The following is a 26326-nucleotide window of genomic DNA, read 5'->3' as shown; positions in this document are numbered from 1 at the left end:
TAGGGATTATTCTCGGTGTTATCCATTCTAGGGGTTCGGGCAAACGTCTGAGATGGAGCTACTCTTAGTGTCATACAGAGTAGTTTCACTGCCCTAAAAATCCTGTGCTCCACCAATCATTCTTCTCTCCCCTTGAGCCCCTTATCTTTTTTATGGTCTTCACGGTTTTGCCTTCTCTAGAATATCATACAGTTGGAATCACACAGTTGGTAACCGTTTCACATTGGCTTCTTTCACTCAGTAATATTAAGGTTTCTCTGTGCCTTTTGGGGGCTTGATAGTTCATTCTTTTTCCCATCGTCTGGATGTACACTCAACTACTGAAGGACATCTTGGTTGCTTCCAAGATTTAGCAATTATGAATAAAGCTGCTAGGAATGTCCAGTGTGCAGGTTTTTGTGTGGATATGTTTCCCATCATTGGTTTTTACAATCAAAGAGCATATACGGTTTCTATAATCACAAAAATACTTTAGAAAGAAAATCAGTGCATTTGGTTATATAAGAACAGACAATTGAAAGGAATTTTAATTGACTCATCACAAAGCACTGAACAAGCAAAATAATGTTAATAGAAAATTTTAAATAAAATATTTAAAACAAAAACAGCAGTGCAGAAAACAGCATTAAAATGTTGGCATAATCACACACATTTTAACACTTCCACATTCTTTTTGGAATCCAGGCTTCTACACTTGGGGAACATGTTAACATAGGAAAATAAAAGAATGCAGATGAACTGACTCTACAGTCACAACACAGAAAATTTCCCTAGAGTCCTATTGCCAGATAAGCAGTTATATGAATTTTAAAATCAAAACAATATGAATAATTCTTTGTTCTTTAAAGTAAGTATCCAAGAATTATACTAGAAAAATGTGCGCATACTGAGCTGTATTTATATAATGTCATTACATTCTCTGGCCCATCAGGCTAGATACATTTATTTACTAACCTCAGTTATATATTACTCTTCACTTTGTCAGAACGTTTGCCAGACTTCTCAGAGCAAGATATATCTTAAACATTCAAACATTTAAAGAATGTAACCATAGGAATCCTCTAATCCAACTGGGGATCCATTTTGTTAATGACACTGATCCTCAGGAACAAGCGCACTAAAGGTGAGTAGCACAATCAGCATTTTCACACACTGAAATTCATGAAATGACAATAGTGCAACTATTATGTTTAACTGTAATTAAGTCTGAAGACAGGTATGTTGTTCAAAAGGATTAAAACCCTAAGCTACAGAATTGTGTTACATAAAAGGATATGGAAATCTTACTCATTCTTTACAATAAATATGGGAGAGTCCTCTTAAAAATTAAAAATTCAAGACACATTCTAAATACTTTCAAACTGAGTTGCTCTAGCCAACACCTATAAAGTGAGAATTTTGTGTACAGAATTCAGGAATTACCTTTAAAGGCAGGGCATGGAAATTATTTGCCTGTCTTTAAATTTTGCTATTTGCCTCTGATTGAGCATGAGATAATCCTGGTGCCAAAGTCTGCTTTATAAAAGATAAGTGGTCACATATCTGTGGAAACCACCTTGTTTTGTCAATGTTTTTATGTAGGAGGCATGTCATTTTCCAGTTATAGCTACAAAGTTTCATAATTAAGGATTCTAGTGCTGGAGAGAATTTTTTTTGAATACCCAGATAATTTTCAACAAATTTATCTCTCACTTTTTAATTCATAAGGAACAAAACTGATACAGGTTTATGTGTCTCTGTGTGCATCTTAGTATTTTTGTTTTGATATTTGTTAAATAGTTCACATTTAACAAATGTGTCTGAAGTCATCCACATAGTAACTGTTCTATAGTAGACACTGGGCTCAACTATTAAAATTGTATACAAGGAAATTAGGGGTGTTGCAGTATTTGGTTGCAAATAACTTGCCATCTGGTGTTGGGTCAGAAAATGCTATTTCGTCAGTCCTGAGAAAACAGCCAAACATGAAGCAGTTCCTAAAGAAGAGGAAAAGACAATTTAATCCTAAAGAAAAGGAAAAAACAATTTAACAATGAAATCAACTTAAAATTCTAATTATATATATATTTTTGTCTCCTTCAAGAAAAAGCAATTCATATATAAAATTTCAATTTCTTTAAATTCTCTTGATTACAATAAAAAATATTTTAGTAAGTGATAAAGTGATTTAATGCCTTAGATTTTAGAGGTGGAAGTCTAATGATACCATTTCACACATGAGCACACTGAGGTCCAGAAAAAATTCTGCTGAGATGCAAAAGGAACCATTCAAATTATGTAGCTGACTCGAGAGGATCCATGGTAATGAGCAACAAACAGGCGGTAATATTGCTGATTAAAAGCAATAGTGCATTAAAACCAAAAACTCACCATCAACAACTTTAACCAACAACTATTCTCCTCAACCACACCACACACTCGGAGCTTAAAAGAGGCAAAAACTAACCTGCATTTTGACCACAACTCTCCTGACCCAGCTCAGCCAGGATTAAAAGTAATACAATGAAACGGTTAAAAGAATTCAACAAAATTGAAGGAAATTCCATAAAGTAGCCAGTACTCTTCAGATTCTTCAATGCCATAAAAGACAAAGACTAAGTAAGAAACTATTCCAAGTTAGGAAAGATGACAAAAGAGCTAGGACAACAATGCAATGTGATTCTGGCAGGAAAAAAAAAATGCTATGAATATGAAGGACATTGGAGATAAATGACAAAACTAAAATATGGACAGTATGTCAGATAAAAGCATTCCATTAACATTAAATATCCCATATATGAGGACTGAAGTGTGCTTATGTAAAAGACTATCTTTGGTGTTAAGAAATATACGCTGAAGCACTAAGGGCTAAAGGGACATCATGCACATAAATCAGAAAGCAAATGTTACAACTTGATGAATCTGGGCAAAGGTAAATAAGGGCTTTTTACTATTCTTGCTACTCTTTTATAGGTTTGAAGTTATTTCAAAAAATATAAAATTAAAGACTGGATTCAATGAGAAGATAGATATAAGCATATGATAATATGTAATTTTGTACACGGTTTATTGCTAAATTTCCTAGAATCCAAAGCAAAACACTGGTTTGATTAAACAGATCTTACTGTCTTTACAGGCGATAGCAGCTATGGAAAGAATTTCAGATCTGTGGGTTCGAGTCCTGTCATTTCATTTGCCTGTCAGTATAGATGTGTACTAATAATCCCCAGGTGAGCCTCAGTTGCCTATATCAAACAACTAGGAACAATATTCTACTCTTATGAGGATTAAACATATATTGCCTGTACAGACAAGAGAGAACTGAACCCAAGGCTCCTCATTACAGGATTGCTGCCAATTACCTGTATCTCCAAATCACAGATGTGAGAAGAGATGTGTTCTCAAATGAATGTTTTTATTTCTCTGTTAAAGGTAACTTAACTTTTTATTCATTATTGCTTATAGATAACCTATTGCTTTGGTACCCAAAGTATGATCTACAGACCAGCAACATTCTTCATCACCTCAGAGCTTATCAGGAATGCAGAATCTCAGGTCCCACCCCAACCGACCGAATCATACCTGCATTTTAACAAGATCCCCAGGTGATTCATACAGACTTCTAAGTTTGAGAAACATTAGACTAGACTGGTGGAACTAGGTTAGATACTGGTATTACCCATGCCAAATTTATGCATTCCTTAAAAAATATAGAAAACAGAGGTATTTCATAATTAACCATCAAATAAAAATCTTTACAGACGCTAATTTTTCTCACTGTTCCCCTTTATAAGGCATGTACAGGGGACTAGGATTATGGCCCAACACTGGATCCCACAATGGTCTTGGGTGTTCTTTCTTAAAAAGTGCATAGGACTCAAAAGGCTAGAATAGCACTACTCAAAGTGTGGTCACTGGATTGTAACCTCTTAACTTATGTATAGAGGTCGAGAGAGTAAGTTGTGTGAAACTCATTCAAGCAAACCTACATCAGGTACATTTACAAGCAAGAAATAAGTTCATTTGTCACATTAAGAAACTTCAAGTAATTAAATGTTAGTTGAAAGTGTGCACCTGGGAGTTTAAAATGGCAAATCACTTATTTTTTACTGAGATACAATTCATATATCATAAAACTCACTCTTTAGAAGTGTACAATTCTGTGGTTATTCATATACTCACACAACTGTGGAACTACCAATATCCGTTCCAGAACAGCTCATCATCCCAAAAAGCAACCCTATACCTATCAATAGTCACTCTCCATTTACCCTGCCCTCAGTCCCTGGAAACTACTATTTTCTATCTATGGATTTTATTGTTCTAGATATTTTCTGTAAATGGAATCATACAATGCAGGGTCTTTTGTCACTGGCTTATTCCAATGAGCATACTATTTCCAAGGTTTATCCATGTTATAGTAGATGTCAATACTTCATTCCTTTTTATGGCCAAATAATATCCCATTGTGTTATTGTACAGAAATGCCACATTGTATTTATCCACTAATCATAAATTTGGTTGTTTACACTTTCTTGGCTCTTAAAAAAATAATGCTGTTATAAAACTTTATGTACTAGTTTTTATATGGACACTTGCTGTCATTTCTTTTGAGTATATACCTAGGAGTAGAATTACTGGTTCATATGGTTAACAGTTTAGTTTTGTGAGAAACTACAGACTATTATTCCATAGCAGCTGTACCATTTTACATTCCTACCAGCAATATACAAGGATTCCAATTTTCTCCACAATATTTGTTCCTCACTAATACTTGTTATTTTCCTTTTTTTAAAAAAAAAATTTATAGTCACGTTAGTGAGTGTGAAGTGGTATCTCATCATTGTTTTGATTTGCAAATCCTCGATAGCAGCCATATATATTTCTTCTTTGGAAAACTGTGTATTAAAATCCTTTGCCCATCTTGAAATGGGGGTGTCTTTCTATTGCTGCACAGTAAGAATTCTTTCATATATACTGGATATACTAGGCCCTTATGAGATGAATAATTGGAAAATATTTTCTCCCATTTTGTGGGTTGCCTCACTAATTCAGTTTTATATTTAGTTATATATATGAGTTAATAGTAAGTCTTCGCTAATTACCTGGTCACATACCAGTTCATGAATATGTGCAATTTCTGTAGTTCTTTTTTATAAACTTATATTTTACTTGTATAAATTATATTTAGTGCATGTTAACTTTTTTATATCTGCTGAGTCTAATAAAAATTTGGGCTGTATCTTCCATTTTTTATTTTGTTTTTCTATTTCACTTTCTAGCAATTCATCTCATTTTATTAAAAGTGTTGGTCTATAACTAAACTAGTTTTTCACTGCAGGTAGTTTGATTAGCACTGGGCTATAATGTTCATACTTGGAATGTTGTGCCCTAAACTGAGTGAGTACATCTAGTGGGGGGGTTTTTTCCCCTCAAGTGCCAACACTTGCCTTTGCCTGACTTTGATAGTACTTAAACAGAAGTGTCTTAACATCATCATTCCCTTTGACTCATGAGCCAGGAAAGGTTCTGGGAAAGCTAATCTGGGCCTAGACCATTTTATGTTATTTCTTACCTGAGAGTATCTACCAATCGTCTTGCAATGCGCTTTCTTCGTTTCAACCTAAAGACCCAGATTCTACTTATTCCACATACTGCAGGCTGTGGTACATCTGAACATTGCCAAGCCCGGTGACATTCTTTAGAGCTTACAGATTCTGGACCAGTTGGTTCAGAAAGGACACGGAAGGCCTGCAATAATATACAGATGCATACAGAGCTAGCAATACAGTTGAGTTTACATTTCTCTTTAAAATCCATTCCTTAAACAAGACTTAAGTATCTAAAATTAATCTTATACCTTCACCAAAAATGTTAAAATTCTGGCGCTTTTTGAATTCTTATCCATTTATAGTGACACAATGCTTAAAAAAATACTAGTGACGTTGAGATATTCCCACATTCTAGTGTATTACATACCATTATGAAACTTCCTTCTTCTGACTAAAAAAATTATAAAAATCAGACTCTTCCTTTTAATATAGTACATAAAGCTCTCCCATTCTCTCCAGCCTAAACTATATGATATCCTAAGAAACTGATAACACTAAGGAAGATTTTTGCATACTAACTATGAAGTTTGGTCAGCATTTAAGGACTTTTTTAAACTTCCTATTTTGAAATAATGTATCCTTCACCCAGTTTCCTCTGTAACTAACCTATAATACCAAAACCAAGAGATTAATACAGGTATTAACATAGGCGTATTGTTCTATGTCATGGAGCAATTCATCATACCTGCATAATCATTTAAGCACCACCACAGCCAACCTGTATACAGAGCTACTCTATCATCTCAAAGATCTTTTGCTACCTCTGTATAACAATACCCACCTTTCCCCCTTCACCATCTCTAAGCTCTGGCAACTTCAATCTGTTCTCTACCTCTAAAATTCTGTTTTTTTAGGAGGATGTCATATAAATGGACTCATACATCATGTGACCTTCTGAGATTGGCTTTTTTTCACTGGTACATGCCCCTGACATATATCCAAGCTGTTGCATATATCAACAGTTTGTTCCTCTTAATTGCTAAGTCATATTCCATTGAATGGATGTACCAGTTGTGTAATCATTTACCTACTGAAAAACACTTTCATTGTTTCCAGGCTACTGCAAATAAAAGTGCCATCCTCATTCGGGTATAGGGTTTTGTGTGGAGTAAGTTTTCATTTCTCTGGGATAAATGCCCAGGAGTAAGATTGCTGGGTCATACGAAAAACATAGGATTATTATTTTTTTTAATATTCTATTTAAATCCAATTTATATGATTAATTTTTTAAAGAAACAGTCAGGGTGCCTGGGTGGTGCAGTTGGTTGAGCCTCCAACTCCTGGCTTCAGCTTGAGTCATGATCTCAGGGTCGTTAGATTGGGCCCTGCGCTGGCACCGTGCTCGACGTGAGTCTGTTTTGGACTGTCTCCTCTCTCTGCCCCTCTCCCACTGTGTGTGCACACATGCTCTGCTCCCTCTCTCTGAAATAGATCTTTAAAAAAAAAAAAAAAAAAAAACCTGCCAAATGTTTTACAGTCTTAACATTCTGTTCCCTCCAACAACAATGTCCAAAAGACCTAGTTTCCTTGCATCCTTCCCAGCATTTGGTATTGTCACAATTTTTTTAGTGTAGCTGCTCTGATAGCTGGGTACTTAATTTTTACCATCAAGAAAACTGCTTTTGAAATAAAAAGAAGAGAATATGTTGGCTATATTTGCCTATCATCACTACATATACAGTCTACTTCTTTAAAATAAAAGGTCAAATTGATCATTAATACAAACCAGCTATTTTTTTGCTCCAACTGTTGATAAACACACAGGAGACTATATTATGTGTGTACATACATATGTGTGTGTGTGTGTGTATATATATATATATATATATGTGATTTATGTATGTGATATATGTGTGTATACGCACACACATATATATATAAAAAGAGAAAATATGAAAGAGCAATAAAGAGAGTAGAAATGAGGGGCACCTGGGTGGCTCAGTTATGTGACTGGCTCAGGTCATAATCTCAGGGTCTTGGGCTCCTCACTCAGCCAGGAGTCTGCTTCTCCCTCTCCCCTCTGCCCCCTCCCCACTTGTTTGTTCTCTCTCTAATACATACATATAATCTTTAAAAAAAAAAAAAAAAGATAGAAGTGAGAGGAGAAAGGGAGGCACTTACACAAAGGTGTAAGATAAATTTATGTTAATATCTTTTTAAGACATTTTAAGACAATATTTTTAAAAGGTAGGCGACATCAGTGTGTGATACTATAAAGTCAGGTAAAAAAGAACACACTGATAATTCTCTGAAGACACACACTATAGAACACACACTATAATTCTCTGTAGCTAAAGATTATACTGTAATCATCTTGAAGGCAAAAATTATATCTCTTTATTCTAGAATAAAAGTTGGCAACTTTTAGGTTCTTTGGGCCATGTGATCTCTGTTACAAAAACCAACCACAGATGATATGGAAATAAGCATAGCTGTGTTCTAATAAAATTTTATTTATAATACAGGGTAGTGGGCCAAACTTGGTCCAGGGGCTGATGTTTGCCAACTCCTCGTCCAGAACATTGCTAATTAGCACCTAATATAGATTCTAATTAAGGAACAATAATTATTTTGCCAAATATATTAAGCTGCACTAAGTCACATGTACAATATCTGGGCTCTATAGATTTGCTTATTTAAAATCACTGTATTTTATAGTCCAGGTATGGAAATGACCACATGAACATAAGACTGACTTACTTATTCTGCTTACATATGACAAAATGCCAAATATAATAGAACTAAATGACTTCAATTATTGATATGGCCAAGGATACTTTTGGAGGTGGAAAAAGTCATTAATAGTATTCTTAAATGCTTATTGAGATTTCACCCAACTACGTTTCTGCTCACACATTACACTAATAATTTAAGACATATACCATACCTGTTTGATGGGCTCTGCAATTAAACACCCAACTACTTTCTTATCATCAGATATGAAGAGAAAAGTCTTGGTTTTGTTTGGACATCTGGGAACAACTTGGTGGAAGCCCAATTCATTATCAACAAGTTCTTGGACATCTTCTACCTAATGATGTTAAAAACCAAAAGAGATTAACTTGTTTTAAAAAGAACAGAAACTGTATATATATTTAATAAATATATAAATATATGTTTAATATATTTACAAATATTTAAGTTATTATATTTATTTAAATAATTTATTTAAATTATTATTATAATATATTAACTATATTTAATATATATATAAATATATATTTATATATATAATCACAAAATTTGTGATTACTATCATTTTAGCTTTTTACCTCTATTTCCTAAAATTTACACACTCCTCAAATTACTTTACTATTGATGCATCTGCCACTTTGGAAACAGGGTTTGAAAAACATATTTTACAGATCACTTTCAACAAAAAGAAATGCAGACTCCTGGGGGAATTAGGAGTAGAAAGTGCCAAAACAGATTTTGTTTCAGCTTTATTCATTATTCACTGGGGGCTCAACATCTAGCCCAAGAAACAAACACCACCACTAGAGAAATATATTCTGGGGCCATTAATGTCTCAATATTGAAAAGTTTAGTTTATTTTTCACAAGTAAAAATGAAGGTAAAGGATAAAACAGATAACTGTTTTCTTTAATCTTTGACTGACACTTTGTCTTATAATTCCAAATTTAGTTTTATATAAACCACTATGGAAGTCATCCCTGCGTGAGCACCAAAGTGGATTAGCTATCAGGAAAGGTGTTTTATAAGTCAAACTACATTGATTTCTTGGTGAGAGGAGAAAGAGGGAGTAGGAGGAGAACAAGGATTAAAAAACGAATGCTCCATACCTTTCTGATAGCATAACTTGGATCATGTGGCAGGACCAACACAATTTTCCCATCCCAAAACTCTGCTACAACACGTTCTTTTTTCCAGCCCTGACCAAAGAAAAAAAGTCACAGTTTAATTTGAAGAGGGGGGAGAAAAACATTAAATAGTCTGTTAAGAACAAAAAGATGAACAATGAAGGATATGAAAAAAGACACAATTTATCTAAAGGGATACGAAAAGGGAAATAAAAGATGCCTAAAATAAAAGTGCCTGTCCTCAAGAGCTGACACTCTAGAAGGAGATATGTACATAATCTACTACAAAATAAAGCAAAATCAATTAAAGAGCCCTTCATAGGAATATATAGGAAAAAAAAGAAGATGAATTATTAGGAGTAGGAAGGTGGAAGAGGGCTAAGATAAGCAGTTTTAATAAACCACACTAAAAATATAGGAAAAAAGATAATCCACTTGAGTAGCAGGCACAAATCACAAAGGCCAACAATAGAATGTATTGGACTAGAAAGGTGCTTTATAAAAAGGTGGAACCTCTCTTATCAGAAAAGAAAAAGCCTGCAGAAGCCACAGAAAAGCTGTTTTTCTAATCCTGTCTACAAGAAAGAAAGTAAAGTGAGGAGGTGCAGGGAAGTGGAGTCTCCTTAACTCTTTAAGTTTTGTATTCTAAATTGTTCAGCTCTGCTCAAAAGGCTAGAGTTGACGATGAAGGGTGTTCACTCAACCTAGAACAATACTTCTATTAGGATAGAAAGTTTGAAATAGCACTTTTATTAAAAGTTAACTTTTAAATATCATCAACCTCAAGTATAAAGACAACACAACTGCAGATGGTATTTATAGATATATAAACCTTTCAATGTTTAAGCAAAAGAAATGTATCTTTTAAAGCAATTTTACTTTTAGAACAAATTGAAAGCCTATTTTTTACTTACTGTGTATTTGATTCCCTCCAGAAATCTGTGGTGATGCCTAACATGCTGCAGTTCATCTTCAGGGTTGGAGGCAGTATAGATCATGCCACAAGACTTACACACAGTGGTTCCAAAATGTTTCTGACCTGCATCCTGTAATTGGGAAAGAAAAAGTCCATCTTAAACATATCACAAATAGCTCTGTATTTAGTTCATGTAACCATTCATTCAAATTTCTCCCTAATTTTTCTTTTGTGCTGGCATGAGTAAAATACTAAATGAAAGTCTGGTTACTATATCCTCTTCCCCCATCTCCTAAACAAAATGGAATGAGAAGAGAACTTGATGAAAGAAATGAATTTTTATTTATTATACCATTTTGATGGTATAAAAAAAATGAAGATTCTTTGGCAGACCCACAATTTTAGAAGGAATCAAATTAAATCATAAAGATAATAGCTAAGATAAATAATAGTTTCTTTACTAAGATCTTAAATGAGAGACCTGAAAAGGCCTTGTTTCAATTCAAAGAGGCAGGGGAAAAGTCTCAGGACTTGTATATTTATCATATAGTATTTTTTTCCTTAAGTGATTAAGAATATTAAAATTATTTGCTGCAAGAGTTGATAAAAAAATATATAATAAAAGTTTAGAAAAAGCATAAATTCATGAATACAGGAAAGTCAGGAATATTCCATTTTATGGCTTACTAACTTCCATTCTATCTCATGAGGTATTGTTTAATGCTACTGAAAATACCAAGTTCCGAATGAATACAGGGGGACTGGGAAACTTTTTCTGCAAAAGCCCAGACAGAAAACATTTTAGGCTTTTTTTGTCTCACATTCTTCTCTTTTTCTTTTTTCCAACCCTTTAAAAACATAAAAGCTATTCTAAGCTTATAGGCCATTTGGTCCACGGCCATAATATGCCAAACCCAAGTCTAATACAGTGTAGTTATTATCATCAAATATTCTGTGGATCAACAAGAATTGTCCTATCTGAAGACCACTCATTTATCAACATTTTACTAAATTACTAGCATTGTCCAACATTATGAGTTTGAAAATCTACTTGACTATCTTTAAATGCTATCACTACAACAAAGCTGGCATTTACAAAACTCAGAATGTCTGTAAACCATGTTAACTATGCTAAGACAACATGTCTAAGCCACATGCACAAGAGAAGCTTTGTTTTAAATTTACTCACAATGATGAGCTGGTCTTCTGTTTCTTTATTTGTATCCCTGGCATTAGTACTTTTCTGCATGTTGATCTGTTTCAAGTTAGCAGATATGACAGATCCCACAGAAGACTGTTCTTCAACTAAAGATCTTTGAAATGAAAGTTAATAAACTATTACTATATTATTTAATTATTTGATAAACTAAAAATGTCGGAGGAATTACAATGAGGATATGTACATATTTGCAGAGCACCTTGCAATTTTTATTGCTCTATTGACAGTAACTTGAAGTAACAGGGTTCAGAATAAGAAACCTGAAGCCCAGAGAGGATCAGTAGTTTACTCCAAGTAAATTAACTAGTAAAGAACGGCAGTTAGACACAAATCCTCATCTTCTAACTCCAAGTCCAAGGGACCCTCATTAATACTACCAGATGCACATAATGCAGTCACAAGTTTACTTTTCTTAAAAAGTGATTTTTTTTTTTTTTTTTTGCTTTGCCAACTTTAGGGCAATGTTTACCCATGTAGACATAAAGAAATTCCAGTAGCAGCAGAGCAAATAAGTAGATTCTATTATTGAACTCCACAATTCCACAGGACATCAGCCACCAGCAATATTATGATCCAACAGCTCTACTTGGGCAGCTGGGTGAGGCTAACATATTCACTGGTCCTCATACCTAATGCACCACCCCACTAGTCTCAAATACTTAGAAAAAAATATTTTGGCTGGATAGATGGTGTTGAGACAACCTGTTCTCATTAGGAAAGAATGTTGGGATTGGCTTACAGAGGTTGTAAACTGGAGGCTCTCAGGCCAAATCCAGCTAGCAGGTATGTTTTGATTGGCTTACACAGTGTTTAAAACTTTGGATTAGCTACCAATATTTCAATACCTAGAGATTTCACTTAAATATGTGTATTTCCAATATTGCAAGAGCCACTGTAAGATCACCAGACCATTCTTTCTTCAAAGAATGTAATTAACATAGCAGTGCATGTGCTTTTAGATGAGGTATACATTCTTCAGTTGGTTCCACTCTTCACCCAATCTCTGCAGGCCCTGAGTTTATAACTCTTGTCTTATCATCAAAGACCCTGGTTTTCCAAGAACCAAAAGAATAAAAATCTGTGGAGAGTAAAGGTAAAAGAAAACTGGCAAGGAAAAAAGACAGGTGCCCAAAGTAAGAGATTCAGAGAAAACAAGTTAAACACACACACACACACACACACACACACACACACACGGAAAAAATCTGTCCAGTGCTTCAAGACTAAGCCAAGCTATCCTGTATTTGACTAGAATGTCTTTCAAATTGACTTGACATTATGGTAAGAAATGTATTTTACATTTTGACCAATACAGAAATATACATAAAACTAAAAACCAAGAAGTTTCACTAAATAATTTACTGTAAATAAATTACTGTGAGAGATGCATTATTCCACTTTAAAGATTCTCGATATGATAGTTTTAAACTGCTTGGACAAACCACCTATGGTACATGCCCATAATATAAAACACATTCTCTAGTTGCTTGGCCCTCTCCTGTTCCTTTACTAAGGAACTCCGCTCTTCCTATCCCTGCACATATGACCACAATCTCTTTATTTCTATCTTAGTAATTTTAATACTTCATTACATGCATTCATTTAAATGCCTGTCTTCTTCCAACCATAACTTCCATGATAGGACAATGTTTTTATCTTCACAGCTCCAAAACTCAGTAATAGTTCAATACCATGTAGTACTCTATAAATGTTTGCCAAAAGAGTAAACAAAGAGCCTGGAGAATCTGTAACCTATCTAAAGTAAAAGTCATAGGTTAATCCACAAGAGAATGAGGAGATCTGACCTTTGGGTCCTGCATAAAGAGAAATTTCAAATAATTTAACCAACCATATCCTAATATCTCCTTAGGCTAGATTAAATTAGTTTATACACTGTTATCAGGTAATTGTGGTAGGTTCCAATCCTCAATGAATAGTCATGAAAGACAGAAAAGGTGCAGAAACCTAGAAATATGGCCTTTAAAGAGGGAAAGTTGCCCACCCAACCCAATCTCAGTTAATTTATGGTGAGGTGCTCTGAAAAGTAGAACTTAGCTACAGGCTCCTTGCTCAATACCTCTAGTTATTTATCATCAAGTGGAGAGAGAAGGACCAAAGCCACTCAGGAAGATGTTAAGGCTATAAGAAACATCTTTTCCAGACCTTTCCCATCTATTCTGTTCATACCTACCCATTCCTAAGATAGCAGCAGCTTCAGCTGGGATTTCTAACAGCACTGAGCTGCTGTAAGTTACTCCTCTGGCCAGTTTCCTAGTCTATAAAATGGGGGCAATAATAATGGTACCTACATCAGGAGGTTGTAAATGCTCGTCAAACATTAACTATTATTAATATGTAGTCACCCGGGAAAGGCAATATAGCTGAATGGGCTTTAATCCAGATACAGATTCTAGTCATGGCTGCTAAGAGCTGTTGCACCTCAAAGCTGTGCAATTTTAACTGGATTACTATCAGTTTCCTTAGCTGAAAATGGAATCATTAATAGGATCTACCTTCTAGGTTGTTTTAAGAATCAAATGAGATGAACAATATAAACTATTTCTTATGGGCTAGGTACTGTATAAAAATGTTAGCAAAATGGGGCACCTGGGTGGTTCAGTTGGTTAAGCTTCCGCCTTTGGCTCAGGCCATGATCTCAGGGTCCTGAGAACGAGCCCCGCATCAGGGTCTCTGCTCAGCAAGGAGTCTGCTTCTCCCTCTCCTCCTCCCCCTTGCTCGTCCTCTCTTACTCTCTCAAATAAATAAAATCTTTAAAAAAAATTAATTTAGCAATTATTGTTGCTCAAACCCATGAAGATTTTTCCCTTCTCTCAACCCTTAGGTTCTTACAAAGTTTCTATGAGAGGGCCTGATTTCATCTTATTTTCAATATCCCCTTGGTGGGGAGGTATAAAAATACTCTCCCAATTAAATAGTGCAAGAAAGAAAGATACCCAGAGAACTCAAAAAAATTTTTTTAAAGATTTTATTTATTTATTCATGATAGACAGAGAGAGAGAGAGAAAGAGAGAGGGGGCAGAGACACAGGCAGAGGGAGAAGCAGGCTAAATGCCAGGAGCCCAACGCGGGACTCAATCCCGGGACTCCAGGACCGTGCCCTGGACCAAAGGCAGGTGCTAAACCGCTGAGCCACCCAGGGATCCCTGAGAACTCAAAATTAAGTAAACTTTAAACACTGAAACAAGAGCCATCCTTACCTTTTTGTATTGACTGAAGACACACTGAAGATAGGATAGACAATGGACTCAGGAGAAACTGGTCAGGGGGAAAATGACAATAATTATATTAGAAAATAAATCATAAAAAAAAATCATAAAATTTTAAAGGTTAATATGACAAAAATATCCCAATCACTTCATTTCAAGATTTAACAAGTAATCAAGGCTGTATGGTATTGTCAAAAGGACAACTAGATCAACAGAACAAAATAGCCCCAAACAGACCCCCGCAAATACAGCCAACTGATTTTTGACAAAGAGACAAAAGTAATTAAACAGAGAAAGGATGGGCAACAAATGGTGCTGGAACAATTGGACAGTCATATGCAAAAAATCCTGGCAACACTTTTCCATAAAAATTAACTCAAAATGGGGGGTGCCTGGATGGCTCAGTGGGTTAAAGTATCTGGCTCTTGGTTTGGGCCCAGGTCATAATCTCAGAGTTGTAACATCAAGCCCTGCTTCGGGCTCCATGCTCAGCTTGTCCCTCTCCCTCTCAAATAAAATCTTAAAAAAAAAAAAAAAAAAAAAAAAAAACCTCAAAATGGATCACAGATCTATATGCAAAATGTAAAACTATATAACTTTTAGAAGAAAACATAAGAGAGGGATGCCTGGGTGGCTCAGCGGTTGAGCGTCTGTCTTCGCCCAGGGTGTGATCCTGGGGTCCTGGGATCGAGTCCCACATCAGGCTCCCTGCATGGAACCTGCTTCTCCCTCTGCCTGTGCCTCTGCCTCTCACTCTTGTCTCTCATGAATAAATAAATAAAATAATAAAAGAATAAATAAATAAGAGAAAAATCCACATGAACATGGATTTGGGTATGTTTTTACATATAACATCAAAAACACAATACATAAAAGAAAATATTAAGCTGAACTTTATCAAATTTAAACATTAGCCGTGATGGTAAGGGATCCCAAGATGAAATGCAGACTGTGACAAGTGAATCTAACTGTATCAGAACTGTATGGAATAACTGCAATGAAAGAAGTATGGGAAGAATGGGCAGCTGACTTTACAAAACTGTTTTAACTAGAAATTAGAAGGCTAAAGACAAAAGGACTGAAAATATACTCTTAACTGGTATATATTTCTTACAGGAGTGTGAATTAACAATTCTGAAATTATTGTGCAGGTGTAGTGGGACTGAACAATTAAGTGGGTGGATGGTGAACAGTGGGAACCAGGTTTTCCACTGTCTGTGGGAAGCTATGGATAAATAAGCAAGGAAGGGATACACGTTATGGTACTGGATTAGAGTCAGAGACATTAGGTTTGAACTTGTGTTTATTTAGTATCTGTACAGATGGAGAGACATAAGAACAGCTACAGACATGTGTGTTTACGTGGGTTTACATGGGTTAGTATATATACATCTAGTTCCTAGTTTCGTCTGCTGACAGGGCATAGAAGCAATGACACACCGGGAACAGTGAGCACAAGTTCAGATCTTGGTTTCTAAATAGAAACCCAACGGAATTAGTTTCCTTGGAGAAATGGCTGATTCTAGGACTGGGGCAGGGGAAATACAAGATGAGCCCGGAGCACCCTGAAGTGCTGGAAAGTAAAGAAGCGTTCAAAAAACAAAAGGATGGGACATACCAAAGAGAAGGACCTGAAAAGACCTTCTCATGGTCAAAGCTAGAACAATCTGAACAGTAGAATAATGTAGTATGCCATTATCACCCAAAATAGAAAATATTCATGTGTCCCTACTAATAAGTATCCATGAGTCCGTTTATTTAAAGATCGAATAAATAATGAGAAGAGAAGAGAAAACATTTCTTTACAGAAGAATGCCAAATAAAATATGCAAGTAATTCTCCCTCCAGATGATGGAGCTTAAAATCCCCTCCCTGAAAGGATGGGCTAGACTTAGTGATTTACTTCCAAAGCATAGAGTATGGAAAAGGAATATGAGGGCAGCCCAGGTGGCTCAGCAGTTTAGTGCCACCTTCAGCCCAGGGTGTGGTCCTGGAGTCCCGGGATCAAGTCCCACATCAGGCTCCCTGCATGGAGCCTGCTTCTCCCTCTGCCTGTGTCTCTGCCTCTCTCTCTCTCTGTGTCTCTCATGAATAAATAAAATCTTAAAAAAAAAAAAAAAAAAAGAAAGAAAGAAAAGAAAGAAGAAAGAAAGAAAGAAAGAAAGAAAGAAAGAAAGAAAGAAAGAAGAAAGAAAAGGAATAGGAAAAAACTGCAAACCTGATCTTAACCAAATGACAGGTTAACATCATCTGTAATGTCATTTGGATATAAGTACTCCCAACTAAGTGTGGTGAGAAGCGTACTTCCCCTTAATTGCATTCTTCCCCAAAACCGGAAGGTCCAGTTGATTAATGAGACAAGGATCAGACAAACCAAAATTCGGGCCACTGTATAGGATAACTGGCCAATCAGTACTCAAGAAGGTCAAATCATGAAAAACATGGAACAAACAAAAGACTGAGTAAATGTCAGAGCAGAGGAGATAAACGAGACATAACTAAATGCAATGTGGTACCCTGGACTGGATCCTAGAACAGAAAAATGCCATTAATGGAAAAACTGGTGAGCTCCAAATAAAGGCTAGCATTTAGTTAATAGTAATGTACTAATAACATCAGTCTCTTAGTTTTAACAAACGTGCCATGGAGATAGAAAATGGTATAATGGGGGGAAATAGGGTGAGAGATATCCAGGAGCTCTCTGCATTTTTTTTTTTAAGATTTTATTTATTTATTCATGAGAGACACAGAGAGAGGCAGAGACATAGGCAGAGGGAGAAGCAGGCTCCATGCAGGAAGCCTGATATGTGACTCGATCCCAAGACTCCAAGATCATGCCCTGAGCCAAAGGCAGACGCTCAACCGCTGAGTCACCCAGGCGTCCCTCTGCACTTTTTAACTCTTCTATAAATCTAAAATTACTGCACAATAAAAAGCCTATTTTAAAAAAAGGACCAGGCATGCCTGACCAGTGGCTCAGTCATTAAACGTCTGCCTTCAGCTCAGGGCATGATCCCAGAGTCCCAGGACCCAGTCCACAATTGGGCTCCCTGCAGGAATCTGCTTCTCCTTCTGCCTATGTCTCTGCCTCTCATGAATAAATAAATAAATCATCTTTAAAAAGAAAATAAAAAATTTTTAAAATTTAAAAAAGGACCAAAGTTAAAAGAGCAGTTGATTAGAGAAAAATATATTGCAAGTGGGCTATGTGGTAAAAAGCAAACTTTTAACTTTCCATTGAAAAATAAGAGCCCGTTTAAAAAGAAAAAGAAAAAGAGCCCGTTCTCTAGAAATAAGGACAAGACAGGTCTGATCTGCTGTAGGTAAGTTACTTAACGTAAGTTTGTTTCCTCTACTATAAAATGCGTATACAAATCCATTTCCTAGGGTTGTTGTGAGAAAAGATAAATTGTAATTAAGTAATAAACTTTTGCCATTTGTATACTACCTTTATCAATTTTGCCATATCCTTATACCATCTGTATTATTTTTTATTCATTAGTTTTCTTTAAATGAACTTAGTGTAGTGAAATAAATTTATTAAAAAAAAAACTTTATAAATACTGTAAAGAGAAAGCCATTATTGTTCTGTTACATGTTCTATTATATCAGTAATAGCACAACCCATGTGAAGCCTGACACATACTAAAACTTAGCACTGCCTGGTACCTATTCAGCACCTAGTAAATATTAGTTATTAGCAGTGTATCTTAGAATTATCATTATTGACAATTCTTCTATATATATCATTAGATCCTCTTAAGGACTATTGTTCCAGATTATGCTTTTAGTTTTATCTTTGTTTTCTTCCTACGAACTGCAGTTTTCTCACTTCAATCAACATATATACTCCTAGGATTTTCATTATTTCCAAACTTACAGATATAACCAACAAAGTAAAGTGACCACCAAGAATCTGGTTGGTAAAACAAAATGTTAATTAACCTCTTTATATATTCATAGTTTAGTAAATACTGTTTAATCGAACAATGATACCACAAGTTAGTAATGGGATTTCAGAAGAGAAATATAAAAATGAAGACTAACCTCTTACTTTAGAGCTCTCCTCCCTAGATCACATAGCTAATTAGTGGTAGGACCTAAACAAAATCCCAAGGTTCCTGATGCCCAGTTCAGTGTCCTTTCTATGGCTTTGTAAATTATCTTACAATAAGGCTTTAATCACAAATATGTAACACAAATTGTTTTTACTCCTTCCTATGATTTTGGGTAAGATAAGTAGGTTAGGTGTGATGAGAAGACTGCGTTTTAGGGAGCTTAAGTAACTTGACCACATCACATGAACCAATCATACATCCGTATTTAAATTCCTGCCTAACATCTCTGGCTCTCCTCAGTCTCCCTTGTTTTTAAAATGCACCATGTTGCTTATCAAAGAAAAAGGTGTCACTGAGATAAACACAAAGATACAAACACCACATACTTGAATTAAAAAAAAGCACACCACATACTTGAATAAAAAAAAAAAAACCAACACAGTATTGTATATAACTCCATATTGACTCATGTAATGAATTATCACTCTAAATAAATAAACTCATTTTGAGAAGTTTCTCTTACTTACCCGCCTTGTTTTTACTGAGAGAATCCTCTGAAGGAAAACACGCATTTTCATTAGGTTTACATTCTCTTAAAGAAACTACTCCACCAAATGAGTCCTGAAATAATGAATAGAGAAAATTAAAGGAAACCTATAATTCAAAAAAAAAAAAAAAAGAAACCTATAATTCTTAATTATTTTCTATCTCATGAATGAATCCCAATAGATCTATTTCTAAAGCAAAATATCTAGTTCATTATAAATTACACTTCTAAACTGATTTTAAATCCTCAATTTTCAAACTACTTTAAGGATAATTTCCCCTAAATGTACATAACCTTTCAAAAGATAGAGTGGGCATATTTAATACTGTAATTTGTCATCCTGTCAAAAATGCATTACACGTTTGAAATATAATATATAATATCAGGAAGTATATTATATACTTATATATTATCAGGAAGTATAATATATACTTCCTGATAAAGATGGTAGAATGACGATTATAAAACATCCTTTCTATGATCATGAAATTAAAAAAAAAAAAAAGTAAAAATGTCAAAAAAATTTCCCGAGCAGCCACCAAACTGGAAGGGACAACCTGTCATAAGCCTTAAAAAGACAGCCAGGGACACCTGGATGGCTCAGCATGTGATCCTGGAGTTCTGGGATGGAGTCCCACAACAGTTCCCCATGAGGACCCTGCTTCTCCTTCTGCCTGTGTCTCTCATGAATAAATGAATAAAATCTTAAAAAACAACAACAAAAACAGGCAGCCAAGGAAAGAAAAAGAACTCTCTGGAGTAGCTGGGAGGCTTCTACATCCCACTTGTTGGGCAGTAGCAGGGAAGGGGGAAAAACAAAGTAGAAAACATTTTGAAGTATTTCACTAACACTACTAATTTGGTAAGACTCAGAAAATACATATAGCTTGGGAGGAAAGGAAAAAAACCCTTTTCTTTCTTTTTTTTAAAGTTTTTAAAAATTAATTAATTTATTTATTAATTAATTTAATTTATTTATGATAGACATAGAGAGAGGCAGAGACACAGGAGGAGGGAGAAGCAGGCTCCATGCCGGGAGGCCGACGTGGGACTCGATAACGGGACTCCAGGATCCGGCCCTGGGCCAAAGGCAGGCGCTAAACCGCTGAGCTACCCAGGGATCCCCAAAAACCCCTTTCAACTAAAGTAGAACTCCTATTCAAGACCATTACATCTCAGTAGAGATGGGACAATGCATCAGTTTACTATTATTTCTCAGGGCTCCACAGGGATTTGAGGAAAGGTGATGTACTCTCTAAAGAAGACGGGATTCATCCTTGGCTAGGAGAGAGGACTACTAGTAGTGATATTTAACTTGAGCAGAGCTCCGTTTCACAAACATAAGGTGCACAAAAGCCCAGCTTCTCAAAGATTACTGAAAACTAGACAGAACTCAGTATCATGCCCCTTATAATGAAGTTCAGAGAAGAAAACAAGGCAGAGGGAGAGTGTAGTGGAGAATTCATCATGTCACTGTATAAAGGCTGTATCTTTATTACCAGATAGGGAGAATACTAACCAGGAGATGGATGGGTAGAAATGTGGACACCCTTCTCCCCTGCCACTTTTACTAATTTGAGAATTCTAGCATGAATTGTGCATTTTTTAAAATTGAGGTACATTTATGCAAAATCCACAGATGTAAAATATACAATGATTAGTTTTGATAAAATTATACACTCATACCAACAAATCCAGTCAAGATATGGGGGTGTTTTTCGGCAGAAAAAAATAAGAGAATTAGTAAAATCAGAATGTCATGGCTTAGCCAGCAATAACAAGATATTAAAAAAAAAAAATTGTCTTTTCTAAAATTTTTTTTCTACAATTTCCAAAATAATCTAGTACTTTAAATAATGACCTGAAACAACAAAAAACCAAATGCTCATATACTGAAAAACTACTACCTGTGTTATTTCTACTTTCTAAAATACTACCAAATAAAAATCACTAAGCTTCCCTGGATTTTAGTAATTTTTAATGAAATGCATACCTTAATGCAAGAAAATGTAGGCTTCCTTAAGCCAAAAGAGAAAAGTCCCATTATCCCACTCTGCCCCTAAATTCTTCATAGTGATTAAAATATAGTATTTGGCTTCATAAAAGCAGTCCGTTGGACTGTGAAGAAAATAAAAAGTTTTCAACCACGTTATATGTATTATGTATACTGAAGTTATTCATATAGTCAACTTAGTTTTTAAAGTGACATATTTGGTTTTCTTTACCTTTGTTAATTTCTCTTCATTTTTACTTCTTGTATGAAGCAACTCAATGTTTGGTTCTTTTTCTAGTAACAAGCACTTTGGCACTTGCCTTGCAGTCTCTGCATTAGAATCTTTGATCACTTTTGATATATTCTTTTCTGTGAGTTCCAGTAATGGCTTGTTTTCCAGAGACAATTTTCTAAGACAGGGCTTTTTTCTAACAAAAAATGCTGCTCCACCCTGGAGTGTAACTTGTGGTTTGACTTTTTGGCTTAGAACCCGAGGAGCATTCAGATTATTTTGAGCTGAATAGTAATTATTCTCTTTCTCTACAATTGGCTTATAGGCCACTCGATTTTGCTTGGAACTTTTAGAATTTTTTGATGGAGGCTTGATGCATTTGTATTTTGGTTGACATTTAGAAGTCTTTTGTGGCCTTTTAATCATCCTCTTGGAGCAGACTGGTTTTCCCTGAATTTTTTCTGTCACAACAGGAAAAGATTGGTCTTCATTATTACTTTTTAGACAAGCAGATCGACTTTCTTTTATCAGCTTTCTCTCTAATGGGTTGAGGTACCACTTATCTTTCTTATAAAAGGATACAGAAGACATAGTAGATTTAAATGGTGAACCTTGACTTGCAGATGGCAATCTGGTTTTAGTTGTTTCGGATGGATTTGAAAGGAAATGACTTTGCTGAGAGCAATGAACCTTCTTTTCATTGTTATCACTGTAATTTTCATCAGGTGATGGAAATGTATTTTCAGCAGAGTCCAAAATTAATTTCTTCGATGGAATGTCTGATAATAAGCTATGAAAAGAAATGAAGTCCATTAGTATCATTTTGCTTCAATTTTATGCCAATCTACAACTAATAAACAACCATACTTGTAGATCATACTAAAAACAATACATTCTCTCTACCAAACATCCATCCATACACATTCTCTATTAGTTTACCAGGATTCTCAAAATGTGTCCATACCGAAGCAATGAAATATTTTTCAGAAGTAAGTCCCAACAACGCTTGCCAAAACAAACACTGTTAAGAAAGAACCTTTGATATCATGTGCGCATGCACATGCAACTGTGTATACGCTTTAAGACCTATTTCTAAGTTTTGGCCATATACTTATAGCTCATCTGGCTTTACTGGCTACTGTGAGTCCCCTAAAAGTATTAATTCTAATAATAAACTGACTCCCTCAAGCTTGTTCTGTGGGGAATAATTTATATCCTGTTAGGACATGTACTAAGCACTGAGTAAACACACTTTCTAGGATGGCTCACAGAGGAGGAGTACTGTATGAAAAACACTTTGTAAATTATTATATAAGAAAAAGGAGCAAGGTAATAAAAGATTTGACATACATTTCCAAGTCATAGAAAACAGCTCTTTCTGATTCTCTCCAAAGACACTAAATAACTAAGGTTGAAAGCTTACAGTATTTCCAGATTAGAATTAGAATATAAAATGTTCCTATAACCACAAGAAAGGACAAGTAGAATAACAGAAATTTTAAGAAACAGAAGAGAGAATATAAGAAACACAAGGAGGTGGATTTTTCTTTTTTAAGAATTTTTACACACAGGATGAGACTCACTTGTCACAGTTCAAAGAAGGCTGCTTCCTTTTTCTCAGAGTAAAAGCTGACATCTTCTTAACCGAACTCCTAAAAGCAATAGGAAAAGTAAAATAACCAATTTTATCCAATAACATATAAAAATCACTATATCAAATTATACTTGCAGAGTCTGAAAAAGCTTTTAGATGGGTAAAGGCAATTTTTAAAAAAGATTTTTATTTATTCATGAGAGAGAGAGAGAGAAAGAGGGAGAGAGAGGGAGAGAAGGAGAGACACAGGCAGAGGGAGAAGAAGGCTCCATGCAGGGAGCCTGACATGGGACTTGATCCCGGGTCTCCAGGATCAGGCCCTGGGCTAAAGGCGCCGAGCCACCCGGGCTGCCCGAGTGAAGGTGTTTTAAAAAGCAAATCATTTTATTAAACATTTAAACCACGAAGGTTAAAAAAAAAAGAGAAAAAAAAAGGAAAAACACTTTACCATGGCAATGAAGAACAAGAAATAATAGCAGAATTAGCACATCTGTTTCAAGCTGGTAAATGATCCTACCAAGGAGGAAGCATTTTTTTTTAAAACTCGATTTTAGGGCACATTTTCCCCCCCTTTGATTAACTTATACCAAGTTCAAATACTCTGCGGGGATATCTTTCTGTGATTTCCCTCGGCAGACCCTACACTTCCTTCACGCTCCATTTGACACATTTTCTTGTTGGTTTAACTGTCTTCCTCAACAGCCTGAACGCTCCATGAGGACAGAGGCTGTTTCTAGCTTTTTCTTCAGAGTTCAGCAAGGAAACGGGTTTGGCATAAGAGCCTCCCAGCTTACTCCTGAGGAGCCTAGAGCAAGCCGCAGGTTTCCTAGTTCCTGAGATACGAGGACCTCCTTCGGCTGCTGAAAATCAACACAATCCTGCACGTTAATTCTCGAACACCAGAAAGCCTGGTACGTTCCTTTCCCCTTCTTTCGGAGCAGGTATAGTAATTAATAATAATTCACGAGCATGATTTCAAGGTCAAACAGGAAACCAGGGTCTCTGGAACTCAAGGTCGAACCGCGGCTGAAGAGAAGGTTCTTGTGAGGCTGAATGAAGAAATGTGTGGCAGAAAAGCGCGCCTGTCCCCGAACCCAGTCATGGCAGAAAGAGACAAGGCAATCCTAAATCAGAAAGATGGAAACCCGCTGACCTCACAGTGCGGAGAATCCCCTGCGTGGCTTCGGTCTCGAGCTGCTGAGGCGCCAAGCCCTGAGCTAGAGCTCGTTTTCCTTGACGTTCACCCCCACGTTCCACAGAACCCCCCGTGCTCCTCCGTGTTCCGCCCCACGCCTCCACCCCCAGCCCCGCGCAGCACTTACCTGAGTCTCCAAGCCCGCAACCTCTCTTCGGCGGAGCCAGTTTCTCCTCCGCTGTATTCAAATTACCGCGCGCCCGTGCAGGTTGAAGCCGCTTGCGTTCTGATTCGCCGCTTTTCGGACTCTCCAAGGGCTGGCTCGCTGATTGGTCGCTCACTAGCTCTTGCCCCGCCTACCCAGGAGGCGGTCTCCAGAATTCTCCCGCCCTTAGCAGGAGAAACGCTCTCTCCCGGCCTAGGAATCAATGCCTTCCATAATCCCTTGCGGCAGCGCCGGGCTCCATTCCCGAGGTCTGGTTTAGATGCATTCTGGGAATTGTAGTTTTCGGCAGAACAAAGGTACTCACTTGAGGTCGAGGTGGACTCTGGGGTCACGTGGTTTAGCATGTTTTTGTAAAGTAGCCTCCACAAGATTCTCCAGACGGCTACCTTTCACATTTGAAACTTTGTTCGTCAGCTTAACATTTTTATTAATTATTCGTTAGATTTCTAGTTCGTTTTTTTTTTAATTTTCCAACTTAAATTTAAAAATTAAATCATGGCACTAAACATCTGTAATGTGCCAGCCAGGCAGTCTCACGCGCTTTACTAGGTTTATTCCATTTACTTCTCGTCACAATGTATGAGATATGGATTATCCTTCTCATTTCATTGAAATGAAAACTGGGGGCCTGCAAACAATTACTATTTATAGGAGATAGCTGGGTTCTTGCTCTGGGAAGCCGTAGTGTTCTTAAAGTACTCACGGGTTGTCAGCTACTGTTTATTCTCTCTGTGTCACCAGATCCTGCTACAGTCTTTGTTCATTTTTAGTTCTAAATAAATTTAGTTAAGGGATGCACTCACTTTACTTCATAGAACTAGTCTCTCGAGGGAAATCTGGGTGGCTCAATGATTGAGCGGCTGCCTTCTGCTCAGGGTGTGGGACTCAGGAAATTTAACAGAATCCCCTACCTCTGGACAAGCAGAGCAGGACTGACTCTATTTTGGGCTGCACCCGCCTTGTGCTGACCTGCTTATTACTTAGGGCACTGTCCCGCCTTAATCAAAGACCAGGGCACACCCTAACGGGAAATCCGGCTCAGTGGACCAGCATGACTGTGCAACTTTCTGCGTATCCCATTGGCCACTGGCCCCTATAAAGTTGCTAAGCCTCTTAGTCTCGGAGTCCAAGTCCCTGCTCCGCTGCGTCGGGTATACTTGGACCCAGGCTCGGGCTTGTAATAAACCCTCGTGTGATTGCATCGGTGTCGGCTCCTTGGCGGTTTCTCGGATTCGCGATCTTGGGCACAACAAGGGCATGATCCGGGGGTGCAGGGATGGAGTCCAACATCAGGGTCCCTGTGAAGAGCCTGCTTCTCTCTCTGTGTGTGTCTCCGTCTCTGTCTCTCATGAATAAATAAATCCTAAAAAAGAATAAAAAGAACTTAGTCTTTCGGAGTGAAGAGAAACAATCAGGTCAAAATTAATGGCTGGGGAGCTTTATAGGAGTAAGATTATGCCCACTTGACAAAAGCAGACTTCGGAGGTCCATTGGTTTGGAAGTGCCCTATCACACAGATAATAATAGATGGCAGATCTTAGATTTAAAGGCAGGACAATGTAGAGTCCAAACCCCAAGGCGCATATGCCTCCGGGGAATATCGTTAACAAATCACTTTAGTTGAGCGCTCAGTAGGTTCTAAACCCTTTCCATTTGTTGACCTATTTAACCTTAACAATACAACCTATGAGTTAGCTGCTCTGCTCATCTTCCACTTTGATGATGGAAGGGACGCACAGAATGTGCCCCACAAGTACCTTACAAGTG

At 36.5% G+C, this 26326-nt stretch overlaps 1 protein-coding gene across 3 annotated transcripts; it reads right to left on the bottom strand.

Annotated features, from left to right (window-relative positions):
* Positions 1-514: 514 nt before the first annotated feature.
* On the bottom strand, positions 515-24658 carry ESCO2 (establishment of sister chromatid cohesion N-acetyltransferase 2). 3 transcript variants are annotated; one of them, XM_041765164.1, is made up of 11 exons: positions 24521-24658; positions 23188-23256; positions 21605-22394; positions 19360-19453; positions 14766-14823; positions 11518-11641; positions 10327-10458; positions 9395-9484; positions 8479-8622; positions 5555-5730; positions 515-1976 (listed from the first exon to the last, which is right to left on the bottom strand). In XM_041765164.1, exons 2-11 carry the CDS (start codon positions 23238-23240, stop codon positions 1844-1846), a joined length of 1794 nt encoding a protein of 597 aa, XP_041621098.1. In that variant the 5' UTR covers positions 23241-23256; positions 24521-24658; the 3' UTR covers positions 515-1843. The 3 variants fall into 3 exon arrangements, with proteins under 3 accessions (XP_041621098.1, XP_041621100.1, XP_041621099.1); XM_041765166.1 differs by lacking the exon at positions 24521-24658 and adding an exon at positions 24352-24423; XM_041765165.1 differs by lacking the exon at positions 24521-24658 and adding an exon at positions 23647-23892.
* Positions 24659-26326: the final 1668 nt, after the last annotated feature.

The sequence above is a fragment of the Vulpes lagopus genome, chromosome 8 (assembly GCF_018345385.1).
Source record: "Vulpes lagopus strain Blue_001 chromosome 8, ASM1834538v1, whole genome shotgun sequence".
Lineage (NCBI taxonomy): Eukaryota > Metazoa > Chordata > Mammalia > Carnivora > Canidae > Vulpes > Vulpes lagopus.
The sequence above is the reverse complement of the archived record's forward strand: the minus strand, read 5'-3'. Positions and strand labels throughout refer to the sequence as shown.